The sequence below is a fragment of the Ranitomeya imitator genome, chromosome 3, assembly GCF_032444005.1.
Source record: "Ranitomeya imitator isolate aRanImi1 chromosome 3, aRanImi1.pri, whole genome shotgun sequence".
Taxonomy (NCBI): domain Eukaryota; kingdom Metazoa; phylum Chordata; class Amphibia; order Anura; family Dendrobatidae; genus Ranitomeya; species Ranitomeya imitator.
In genome coordinates this window covers 443,953,060-443,965,284 of record NC_091284.1, presented here as the reverse complement: position 1 = coordinate 443,965,284, position 12,225 = coordinate 443,953,060, and the positions used below count along the sequence as shown (strand labels likewise).

At 44.0% G+C, this 12,225-nt stretch overlaps 1 protein-coding gene across 1 annotated transcript in view; it reads left to right on the top strand.

The window, feature by feature from the left end:
* Positions 1-12,225, top strand: part of LOC138670215 (multidrug and toxin extrusion protein 1-like) — a 269,225-nt gene that overhangs the window by 68,262 nt on the left and 188,738 nt on the right. Inside the window, exon 2 of the mRNA XM_069757362.1 lies at positions 10,979-11,080. Within this exon, the coding sequence (XP_069613463.1) occupies positions 10,979-11,080 (102 nt within the window). The remainder of the gene's footprint in view (positions 1-10,978; positions 11,081-12,225) is intronic.

Sequence of the window (12,225 nt, the reverse complement as noted above, 5' to 3'; positions counted from 1 at the left end):
TGGTTTGTTTACATACCTATTGTATGAAGGTGTATGTAGATTGCTGAGCGGCTCGTCACCTTACAGAGGACTGGGGTACAAGACCCACGCACACCGGTGCTCACTGGGGCCGTAAAACAACCCCGTCCACTTCAGGGGGTAAGCACGTACCTTCTGGCGTCGGTAGCAGCGGGTACAGCAGGTGGGGACTACCGCTACTGCGTTCAGCGCCAGAGACGGCCCGGCCAGTGGCGTACCTGGATGCACGGAGAAAAAAATGGCCGACACTGACAAGCAGCGTGTGACGTCACTGGCCTATGGAGCCTCAGCAGGGCCAATTCTAACCAACGTGTTTCAAAGTGTAACGCACTCCTTCATCAGGGTTACCGCCCATTGTTTGATGCTCCATATATAGAAACTCTGCATGTACCCAGCTGCGCGCTCCACCTTCAATTACACCCTCATGTATTGCTTATAGCTACCAACCCAGGAAAAGCACTTACAGTCATGGCCAAAAGTATTGACACCCCTGCAATTCTGTCAGATAATACTCATTTTCTTCCTGAAAATAATTGCAAACACAAATTATTTGGTATTATTATATTCATTTAATTTGTCTTAAATGAAAAAACACAAAAAGAATTGTCCTAAAGCCAAATTAGATATAATTCCACACCAAACATAAAAAAGGGGGTGGACAAAAGTATTGGCACTTTTTTGAAAAATCATGTGATGCTTCTCTAATTTGTGTAATTAACAGCACCTGTAACTTACCTGTGGCATCTAACAGGTGTTGGCAATAACTAAATCACACTTGCAGCCAGCTGATATGGATTAAAGTTGACTCAACCTCTGTCCTGTGTCCTTGTGTGTACCACATTGAGCATGGAGAAAAGAAAGAAGACCAAAGAACTGTCTGAGGACTTGAGAAACCAAATTGTGAGGAAGCATGAGCAATCTCAAGGCTACAAGTCCCTCTCTAAAGACCTGAATGTTCCTGTGTCTCCCGTGCACAGTGTCATCAAGAAGTTTAAAGCCCATGGCACTGTGGCTAACCTCCCTAGATGTGGACGGAAAAGAAAAATTGACATGAGATTTCAACGCAAGATTGTGCGGATGTTGGATAAAGAACCTCGACTAACATCTAAACAAGTTCAAGCTGCCCTGCAGTCCGAGGGTACAACAGTGTCAACCCGTACTATCCGTCGGCATCTGAATGAAAAGGGACTGTATGGTAGAAGACCCAGGAAGACCCCACTTCTTACCCCGAGACATAAAAAATCAAGGCTGGAGTTTGCCAAAGCTTACCTGAAAAAGCCTAAAACGTTTTGGAAGAATGTTCTCTGGTCAGATGAGACAAAAGTAGAGCTTTTTGGGCAAAGGTTCCCTGATGTTTTGGGGTTGTTTTGCTGCCTCTGGCACTGGACTGCTTGACCGTGTGCATGGCATTATGAAGTCTGAAGACTACCAATAAATTTTGCAGCATAATGTAGGGCCCAGTGTGAGAAAGCTGGGTCTCCCTCAGAGGTCATGGGTCTTCCAGCAGGACAATGACCCAAAACACACTTCAAAAAGCACTAGAAAATAGTTTGAGAGAAAGCACTGGAGACTTCTAAGGTGGCCAGCAATGAGTCCAGACCTGAATCCCATAGAACGCCTGTGGAGAGATCTAAAAATGGCAGTTTGGAGAAGGCACCCTTCAAATATCAGGAATCTGGAGCAGTTTGCCAAAGAAGAATGGTCTAAAATTCCAGCAGAGCATTGTAAGAAACTCATTGATGGTTACCGGAAGCGGTTGGTCGCAGTTATTTTGGCTAAAGGTTGTGCAACCAAGTATTAGGCTGAGGGTGCCAATACTTTTGTCTGGACTATTTTTGGAGATTTGTGTGAAATTATGTTTTGCTTTTTGCTTCATTCTCTTTTGTGTTTTTTCATTTAAGACAAATTAAATGAGGATAATAATACCAAATAATTTGTGTTTACAATCATTTTCAGGAAGAAAATGAGTATTATCTGACAGAATTGCAGGGGTGTCAATAATTTTGGCCATGACTGTATGTATTATCTCCCTATGTAAAAGAGAAGATTCCCAATCACCCATTAAATAACCCACATTAAGGGGTGTTTGTTTGATTATAAATTTATTAGTTGATTAGAATTCATTTTTTATCATAGTAGCACCCTGGGGATTATAAAGACATCCTTTACTGCATTTAACCTATTACTGTCTGCAGATATATAATTTAATTTAAGACAGCCTGACATAAAATGGTTAAAACTTTACTTTTATTAAAGACACACAAATAAATATATGAAAAATTTTAAAATGTTAAAAGTTAAAATGTTATATAAATATCTTAAAATATGATGGAAATATAATCCACTAGTGTTTAATATGGCTATTTATATTATTAGTGTCAACCTAGTAGTAATCTAAAACATGTACCTGTGGCACCCCTAGGGGTATTTGCCACAAAAACAGTTACTGACACTAAATACAAATACTAAGATAGCAAGACTGCACTACCACCTCCGGCCAGAAGGGGGAGCTCCAGAGACTCCCCTTGATCCATTCTGGTCTGAGAAAAGAACTGGCAGTTGGGCTAAGGAGCTGAAAGTGAGAGGTCATACAGCTGAATTTCTAACAGCCCTATGACGGTTTCCAGGCCCAAATCACCGGCCTGAGGAGAAAAGGGACAGAGAAAAAGGACATTGTGAGAACCGGGTAGGATACTGGATCCGTGGCTGTATTCATTATATATAATACAGCAACCGGAAAAACGTAAGGTGATATCAGCTTCACTAGGGCCGGACGCAGCAACAGACACAGAGTTCAGCGGTACTCCCGGAGGGGGTAAGCCGATAAAAGGACTCGGGTTGCCCGTCGAACCAGGACCCGGAGGGGACAGATTGAGCCGGCAGCCAGTTCACATACAGCAGCAGGGCCACACAGAAACTGCGTACAATAAGAGGCGAAGACCCCGGCAGGGTCAAAGTAACTCAGAGTTCCCATACAGACTCCGGTGACAGGACTGGTTGTAAATCCTTTTATGTTGAAGTAAACTGGTTAAACGTTTCAGTGCCTCAGTCTTTCATTTGGACAATAGCCATCTATCCAGGATCAGGATCATCACCGCTGGGAGAACCTGCTGCTGATCAAGTAAGTGCCTGTTCCCTCATGATACCCCTTACACTGTGCATTGCCTGAGGCCACAGCACCGGGTCAAGCCACCCGTGACATCTCCCTCAAGAGACAGACCCCATTGGTCCGGTGCTGGGTACCCCGGTCTCCTGGACATCACAATTGGCGTCACGAACAGGATCGAGCCAGCCCGTATACCAGGTATTGTGTGCCGTGATTGGAGCCCAAAACTGTGAAAGCTTGGATGAAAAATATTGAAAATTGACTTTATTAAAGAAAATTCCATTCCCCATTGAAAACTATTGAAAGTGACTTTTCCCCATTGGTTATAATGGAGTAAAGATGGCCGCCATCCCCCGAGGTAATCACCTCATAACCGTTAGGCACGAGACTGTTAATTGAGCTACGCCATTACCTGAGCCCCAGTCTGACTGAAAAACTTCAGAATCCACCATTACAGAGGGCGCGGCAGGCGGGAGCAGCAGGGGGCATGTCATTGTGGGCGGCACCAAGCTGAGCGCTCTGACGTCAGAGCAAGTGGAAAACCAATCCTGTTGCACAGCGGAACGAATCTACACTATCCTGACGGAAGCGGAGGACCGGAAGGGTCCGGATTAACTAAGGGGGCACAGTATGTCGCAGCACGGAGATGCCGCAGCACCCGGCGACGCTAATGCCGCTGAAAGACAGAGTGTCGATAGAGAGTCCGGCAGTGCAGCGGTGCAAGGAGTGGCGCCCATCATGTCGGTGCTGATGCCATATACCCCGGGTGGCACGTGGCTTCCAATGTATGAAGGTGAGCCTAATACCCTTGACGATTTCAGAGAAAAGATGCTGGCCCATTTTGACATGTTCCCCGTGGGTGAAGTTCAGCGTGTTAGTCTCCTGATGATGCAGTTAAGTGGCCATGCTAAGCGAGAAGTCACAGCATGGGCAGCTGATCTAAAAGGCCCTGTTGAACGCATATTTGCTGGATTAAAAGCTACATTTGAAACCACTGCCGGCAGCAAAGCTAAAGTACGATTCTTTAATTGCAAATAAAAAGCTAATGAGGGCGTGAGAGACTTTGCCTTAAACCTGCAGGAAGCCCTTAAATCACTTACACTGGCTGAACCCATTTTTAACACCGGAGCGGATAAACTACTAAGAGATCAATTTATTGAGGGACTCTACACCCCTTCTCACCGGGGGCATGTGAGTATGCTTGTTTTTAAGAACCCTGAATTGACATTTGCCCAATTAAAGGAGAGCGCTATACGTCTCCAGCTGGCAGAGGCACCTCGGGATCAGGATCCTGCGCAACCCATGGCAGAGGCACCTCAACAACAGGGAGTGCCAGTGACATCAGCTATGTCCGGGGCCATTGCTAAGCCCCTGGGGCCCAGTACTAATGAGGCTCTTCAACAAAAGCTTGACTCTTTAACTGATGTTGTTGCTTCAATGGCTAAAACCATGCAGGAGATGAGAGGACCCAAGATGGAGTTGGCAAACCGTAGAGAGGATGTTCCATGGATGAGACCCCGGAAATACCCGACATGGAGAGGAAGACCCCGCGACCGCTTCCAACCGGATGGACAGCCCATTTGCCGCCGTTGCCAGCAGCCAGGCCACTTTGCACGAGATTGTGATTTAAACGGGAATCCCCTGGGAATGCGGGCCGCTTCACAGGAATGAACTTTCAAGGCCCAACACCCTGGCACGACAGGTGTTGTGAATTCTGTGGCAGAGCTCCCTCCTGTGGTCACAAGTGGTACTTCGGCTGATTCTCTCTGTGAGCTTCTGTTGGTGGAGGGAAGTGGTACTGCGGCTTCTGAGTTTCCTCCCTCAGGTGATCTGGTGAGGTCGTTAGGTGCTTCTCTACTTAACTCCACCTAATGCTTTGATCCTGGCTTCCTGTCAATGTTCCAGTGTTGGACTTGCTTTTCCCTGGATCATTCCTGTGGCCTGCTGCTCTGCATAGCTAAGTTCTTTTTTGCTATTTGTTGCTATTTTTTCTGTCCAGCTTGTCTAATTTGTTGCTGGAAGCTCTGGGATGCAAAGGGTGTACCTCCGTGCCGTTAGTTCGGTACGGAGGGTCTTTTTGCCCCCTTTGTGTGGTTTTCTTTAGGGTTTTGTGTAGACCGCAAAGTTGCCTTTTCTATCCTCGCTCTGTTAAGAAAGTCGGGCCTCACTTTGCTGAATCTATTTCATCTCTACGTTTGTCTTTTCATCTTAACTCACAGTCATTATATGTGGGGGGCTGCCTTTTCCTTTGGGGTATTTCTCTGAGGCAAGGTAGGCTTATTTTCTATCTTCAGGCTAGTTAGTTTCTCAGGCTGTGCCGAGTTGCATAGGCAGAGTTAGGCGCAATCCACGGCTGCCTCTAGTGTTGTTTGGAGAGGATTAGGGATTGCGGTCTGCAGAGTTCCCACGTCTCAGAGCTCGTTCTATGATTTTGGGTTATTGTCAGATCACTGTATGTGCTCTGACCGCTATGTCCATTGTGGTACTGAATTGCCTTTCATAACAGTACAGGAAGCCAAAAGTACTAATGATTCTCAATAGAGGGAAAAAAGAAGTTCTGAGACCATTTTTTTTTCTTTGCACTGTGTTTTGCCTTTTTTTTCCCCTAGACATTTGGGTGGTTCAGTACACAGGTGTAGCGATGGACATTAGAAGTCTGTCTTCATTTGTGGATCAGCTCTCGGCAAGAGTACAAAAGATTTAAGACACTATTGATCAGAAATCTATGTTAGAACCAAGAATTCCTATTCCTGATTTGTTTTTTGGAGATAGAACTAAGTTTCTGAGTTTCAAAAATAATTGTAAATTATTTCTGGCCTTGAAACCTCGCTCCTCTGGTGATCCAGTTCAACAGGTTTTGATTGTTATTTCTTTTTTGCGCGGCGACCCTCAGGACTGGGCATTTTCTCTTGCGCCAGGAGATCCTGCATTGAGTAATATCGATGCGTTTTTCCTGGCGCTCGGATTGCTGTACGATGAACCTAATTCAGTGGATCAGGCAGAGAAAAATTTGCTGGCTCTTTGTCAGGGTCAGGATGAGATAGAGGTATATTGTCAGAAATTTAGAAAGTGGTCCATGCTCACTCAATGGAATGAATCTGCGCTGGCAGCTATGTTCAGAAAGGGTCTCTCTGAAGCCCTTAAGGATGTCATGGTGGGATTTCCTATGCCTGCTGGTTTGAATGAGTCTATGTCTTTGGCCATTCAGATCGGTCGACGCTTGCGTGAGCGTAAATCTGTGCATCATTTGGTGGTATTACCTGAGCTTAAACCTGAGCCTATGCAGTGTGATAGGACTTTGACCAGAGTTGAACGGCAAGAACACAGACGTCTGAATGGGCTGTGTTTTTACTGTGGTGATTCCACTCATGCTATTTCTGATTGTCCTAAGCGCACTAAGCGGTTCGCTAGGTCTGCCACCATTGGTACGGTACAGTCAAAATTTCTTCTGTCCGTTACCTTGATCTGTTCTTTGTCATCGTATTCTGTCATGGCATTTGTGGATTCAGGCGCTGCCCTGAATTTGATGGACACACTGACACAATCTAAGCTGGACAAGAGAAAACAATGAATAGCACAAAATTATTAGCACACAGCATGTGTGCCACAGAAAAAGAAACCAAACACTTATCTTTGCAGATTTAGCAGCAAGGCAGGAGGAACCAGACAGAGAACCTACTCCTCCCAGAACCATGGACAACTGGCAAGGACTAATGAATCCTGCACACCTAAAAACCCCAGTCAGAACTGCAATCAGCAGAAACACCTGACCAAGACTGCCCTTCAGGGACAACTGCATTACCACCTACAACCACCGGAGGGAGCCCAAAAGCAGAATTCACAACCGGGGTGTTCTAAGAACCCTTTTTGAATATTCCTGAAGTGTTCTTTAATGCACACCCTTAATTGTCTCTTTGTACGGCCCACATACAACTTCTTACATGGACACTGGATCACATAAATCACTCCAGTGGTATAGCAAGATATACTGTCCTTAATGGGAAATTCTTTGATTCCATCCACATCCAGGAATGTTAGTTGTCTAGTTTTCCTAAAGGTAGTATGTGTAGAGCCGTAACACCCTCCACGTGGTAGGAAGCCAGCCTTTGGTCGATTCACGGTTGATTTTTCTCCTATTTTATCTGTGAGGACCATTTTAGTTGTGGGAGCTATTAGATGTCCCAGGGACTGGGCTTTTCTATAAATAAACTTAGGATAGCTGGGAAGATATTTACCAATCACCTTATCATTTTGCAGGACTGACTAATGTTTGCATATGATATTAACACACCTTTTATGTCCAGCATGGTATTGTGTTATGAATGGTAAATCACGGATTTGTTGTTCTAGAGTCCCCTCTGTTGCACTTGCAGATTTATTTTTGTTTGTAATATATATTCCCTGGATAATTCAGCTACTTAATTTTGTGATTTTACTAACAGTGGTTGAGAATACCCCTTTTCCAAAAATTGTTGGGTTAGATGCTTAGCTTCCTCATTAAAATCTGCCAAATGTGAACAGTTACATCGTATTCTTGTGTATTGGCTTTTAGGTATGTTCGTTAGGCACACCGGTAGATGGCAACTAGTTATATTTATAAAGCTGTTTGAATCAACTTCTTTCCGGTAACACTTGGTATACAGTTGATTACGTTCAACATAAATATTCAAATCTAAGAAATTCACGTTGATAGTACTAATGTTAGGGGTGAATTCTAGACCGTATTGGTTGTTGTTTAATCCTAGGATAAAGGTATTTAGGTCTTTATGGGAACCCTCCCATATGAAAAACATGTCGTCTATGAAACGACGCCAGACCACTAGGGCTGGATGTAATAACCCTTCATTACAGATATATAGGGTTTCCATCCTGGCAACATAGGTATTTGCGTAACTTGGCGCAAATTTCGTACCCATCGCGGTACCCCACGTTTGGATATAGTACTGACCCTCATATAAAAAATAATTGTGTTGTAGTAAAAATTTGACACAATCCAGAAAGTACTGAATCTGTGTTTCCGTATATGTACCCAGACCCTGGAGGAAATATTCTGCCGCTTGGTTTATAAGGGTACCGTCACACTATACCATTTCGATCGCTACGACGGTACGATTCGTGACGTTCCAGCGATATCGTTACGATATCGCTGTGTCTGACACGCAGCAGCGATCAGGGATCCTGCTGAGAATCGTACGTCGTAGCAGATCGTATGGAACTTTCTTTCATCGCTGGATCTCCCGCTGTCATCACTAGATCGGTGTGTGTGACACCGATCTAGCGATCTAGCGATGCGATCCAGCGATGCGTTCGCTTGTAACCAGGGTAAACATCGGGTAACTAAGCGCAGGGCCGCGCTTAGTAACCCGATGTTTACCCTGGTTACAAGCGTAAAACTAAAAAAAAACAAACAGCACATACTTACATTCTGGTGTCCGTCAGGTCCCTTGCCGTCTGCTTCCCGCACTGTGACTGCCGGCCGTAAAGTGAAAGCAGAGCACAGCGGTGACGTGCTTTCACTTTCACTTTACGGCCGGCAGTCACAGTGCGGGAAGCAGACGGCAAGGGACGTGACAAACACCAGATGTAAGTATGTGCTGTTTGTTTTTTTTTAGTTTTACGCTTGTAACCAGGGTAAACATCGGGTTACTAAGCGCGGTCCTGCGCTTAGTTACCCGATGTTTACCCTGGTTACCCAGGGACCTCGGCATCGTTGGTCGCTGGAGAGCTGTCTGTGTGACAGCTCCCCAGCGACCACACTACGATTTACCTACGATCACGGCCAGGTCTTATCGCTGGTCGTGATCGTAGATAAATCGTATAGTGTGACGGTACCCTAACTGTATATAATGACTTAATATCAAGGGTGCCCATTATGTAGTTCTGTTTCCACTTAATTTTCTCCAAAAACTCCAGTGTATGGCCCGTATCTTTCAAGTATGCTGGTATCGATTGCATACATTTTTGCAAATGAACATCTACATATCTGGACAGGTTGGCTGTTAAACTATTGATCCCTGATATGATGGGTCTACTTTTGGGGTTGGTTGTATTTTTGTGAAGTTTCGGAATATGATAAAAATTGGCTCTACTGAGGTTTTTGTTCATAATATAAGAATATTAATTTTTGTTTAAAATGCCTATAGTTTTGCCTTTCTGAGCCAAGATGTTGTTTACAAATAAAATGGTTAGTGGGGTCATTGCTTAGTTTTTTATAGGTAATACGGTCTCCCAAGAGTCTCATGGACTCCTGGTGGTACATGGTATGACTTAATACTACCATCCCCCCGCCCTTGTCCGCGGGTCGCACAACAATGTTATTATTAGACTGTAGATCATTTATCGCTTTCCTTTCTTGTGGGGTTAGATTTTGCAGCACATGTTTATAGTTATTTTGAGAAAGTTTCCTAATGTCCCGTGAGACCAATGAATCAAAGATATGGAAAGCATTTGAATATTCTTGGGTTTGGTTGAATGCTGATGGATTGGCCAAGGAGGTATGCACATATCTTGATGCACCGTTGAGATTATAGTTGGTAGATATTCGCTCTTTTTTTTATAAAATATTTCTTAAGAGCTAGGTTCCTTAGATATTTTTTCATGCTTATATATAGATTGAATGGCTTGGCCTGTTGTGTTGGCGCAAACTTGAGTCCTTTTTGTAGGAGGGAGATTTCGTTGGCAGATGTGCATGGGGACTAAGATTATATATTCGTTGTGGGAGTTTACTTGAACTGACTACCTTCTTTTTAGAGAGTTTCCCCCCGGGTGCCTCTTTTTGTTTTTGTTTTATGGGTCTTACCCAGAAAAAATCCCAAGTGATACGTTGTTGTATTCCCGCCCCTCTAACCTTATTCAATACTTGGTTTCCTTCCTTGCTATAGTTAGTCTTACTTTTATTCCCTTGCCTGCTCCCCCCACCTTCTTTGTTAGTAGTTATGCCTTTGCCTATTTTAGGAATAGCACCCCTGTTATTGTTTCATGAACCTGAATTACTATTCAAAATATTACTTGAGTGAGGCTCTTTGCCTACCGGGTTCAAGATTGGAGTTCCAGGGTCCTCCATATTTAATGCCAGTGGGGTATACCTGTTACTGGTACCTACCAAATTAGTATCTTCATTAGTGCATTTAGTCTGCGGGTGAAATAATTTGTTACTTGTAGTCAATGTGCTAGTTGTCTCGATTGAGGTATTTAAAGGGACACTGTCACCTGAATTTGGAGGGAACAATCTTCAGCCGTGGAGGCGGGGTTTTTGTGTGTTTGATTCACCCTTTCCTTACCCGCTGGCTGCATGCTGGCTGCAATATTGGATTGAAGTTCATTCTCTGTCCTCCATAGTACACGCCTGCGCAAGGCAAGATTGCACCTTGTGCAGGCATGTACTACGGAGGACAGAGAATGAACTTCAATCCAATATTGCAGCCATCATGCAGCCAGCGGGTAAGGAAAGGGTGAATCAAAAACACAAAAACCCTGACTCCATGGCTGAAGATTGTTCCCTCCAAATTCAGGTGACAGTGTCCCTTTAATACCTGATTGGGAGAATTATCTTTATTCAAGGTGTCTCTCCTACAAGTTGAAAATTGTGGAATTAGAGTTTGCATAAATTGAGAACTCCATTGAGGCATCATCAATGCTGGGTGTTACATTATATTCGTCTAATGTTATGAATTGATCCCCTTTAGTTAATGTATTGCTTGATGATGCTCCCATGGTGTTATTTTTGATCCCGGAATCTAGAAGCACTCCTTTGGGTAAATTGTCCCTATTAAATTCTAGCTGTAGCGCCAGTGTATTTTATCAATTTCTATTTTTAAATACAAGCTCGTTTAACTTATTTTTTTCTTGAAACAGATTGTTTCCCAGGTTCTGTGTTTTATGATCAATATTGTCAGCTCCATATACTGTGGCCACCTGGGAAAAGAAGAGCTTGATGCAGTTACACTTGCCAACGCAGTAAGTTAAACTATTAAACCACAGTAGTAATTTGAGTTTACACATTTAGGCTATGTTCACACATTTCTTTTTTTGCTGTGGTTTTTTTATGCAAAGTAAAAGCTACTTTTTAGAGCACCGGCATCAGCTATGATATTTCAGAAATCTCATGCACACACCTGTTTTTTTCCTTGACTGAATTACAAAACTGCTGCTTTTTAAAAAAAAAAATCTGCAGCATGTCAATTCTTTCAGCGTTTTTGCTGAATTTTATACCCACAGAATACAGTGAGTAAGTGCAAAAAAAGCATCACCAAACACAGCAAAAAAAGCACAGCAAAAAATTTGCTATCAACTTTTGTAGCATTTCAGTGAAAAAACATAGCTACAACAGTGTGTGAAACCCATTTATTTTTAAATTTCCCAAGTTTGTTTACGCAGATGAGCATGGCTGTTAGTATTAGTACAGTTTATTTAAACTAGTGATATGTGTAAAGTAAACAATGCTGTACCAACTCAATGCTCAGTCAATGTCTAAAGGTACCGTCACACTTAGCGACGCTGCAGCGATACCGACAACGATCCGGATCGCTGCAGCGTCGCTGTTTGGTCGCTAGAGAGCTGTCACACAGACAGCTCTCCAGCGACCAACGATCCCGAGGTCCCCGGTAACCAGGGTAAACATCGGGTAACTAAGCGCAAGGCCGCGCTTAGTAACCCGATGTTTACCCTGGTTACCAGCGTAAAAAAACAAACAGTACATACTTACATTCAGCTGTCTGTCCCTTGCCGTCTGGTTCCTGCACTCACTGCTGGCCGTAAAGTGAAAGTGAAAGCACAGCACAGCGGTGAGTCACACAGCGGTGACTCACCGCTGTGGCTGTGCTCTGCTTTCACTTTACGGCCAGCAGTCAGTGCAGGAACCAGACGGCAAGGGACAGACAGCTGAATGTAAGTATGTACTGTTTGTTTTTTTACGCTGGTAACCAGGGTAAACATTGGGTTACTAAGCGCGGCCCTGCGCTTAGTTACCCGATGTTTACCCTGGTTACCAGTGAAGACATCGCTGAATCGGTGTCACACACGCCGATTCAGCGATGTCTACGGGGAGTCCAGCGACGAAATAAAGTTCTGGACTTTCTTCCCCGACCAGCGATCTCCCAGCA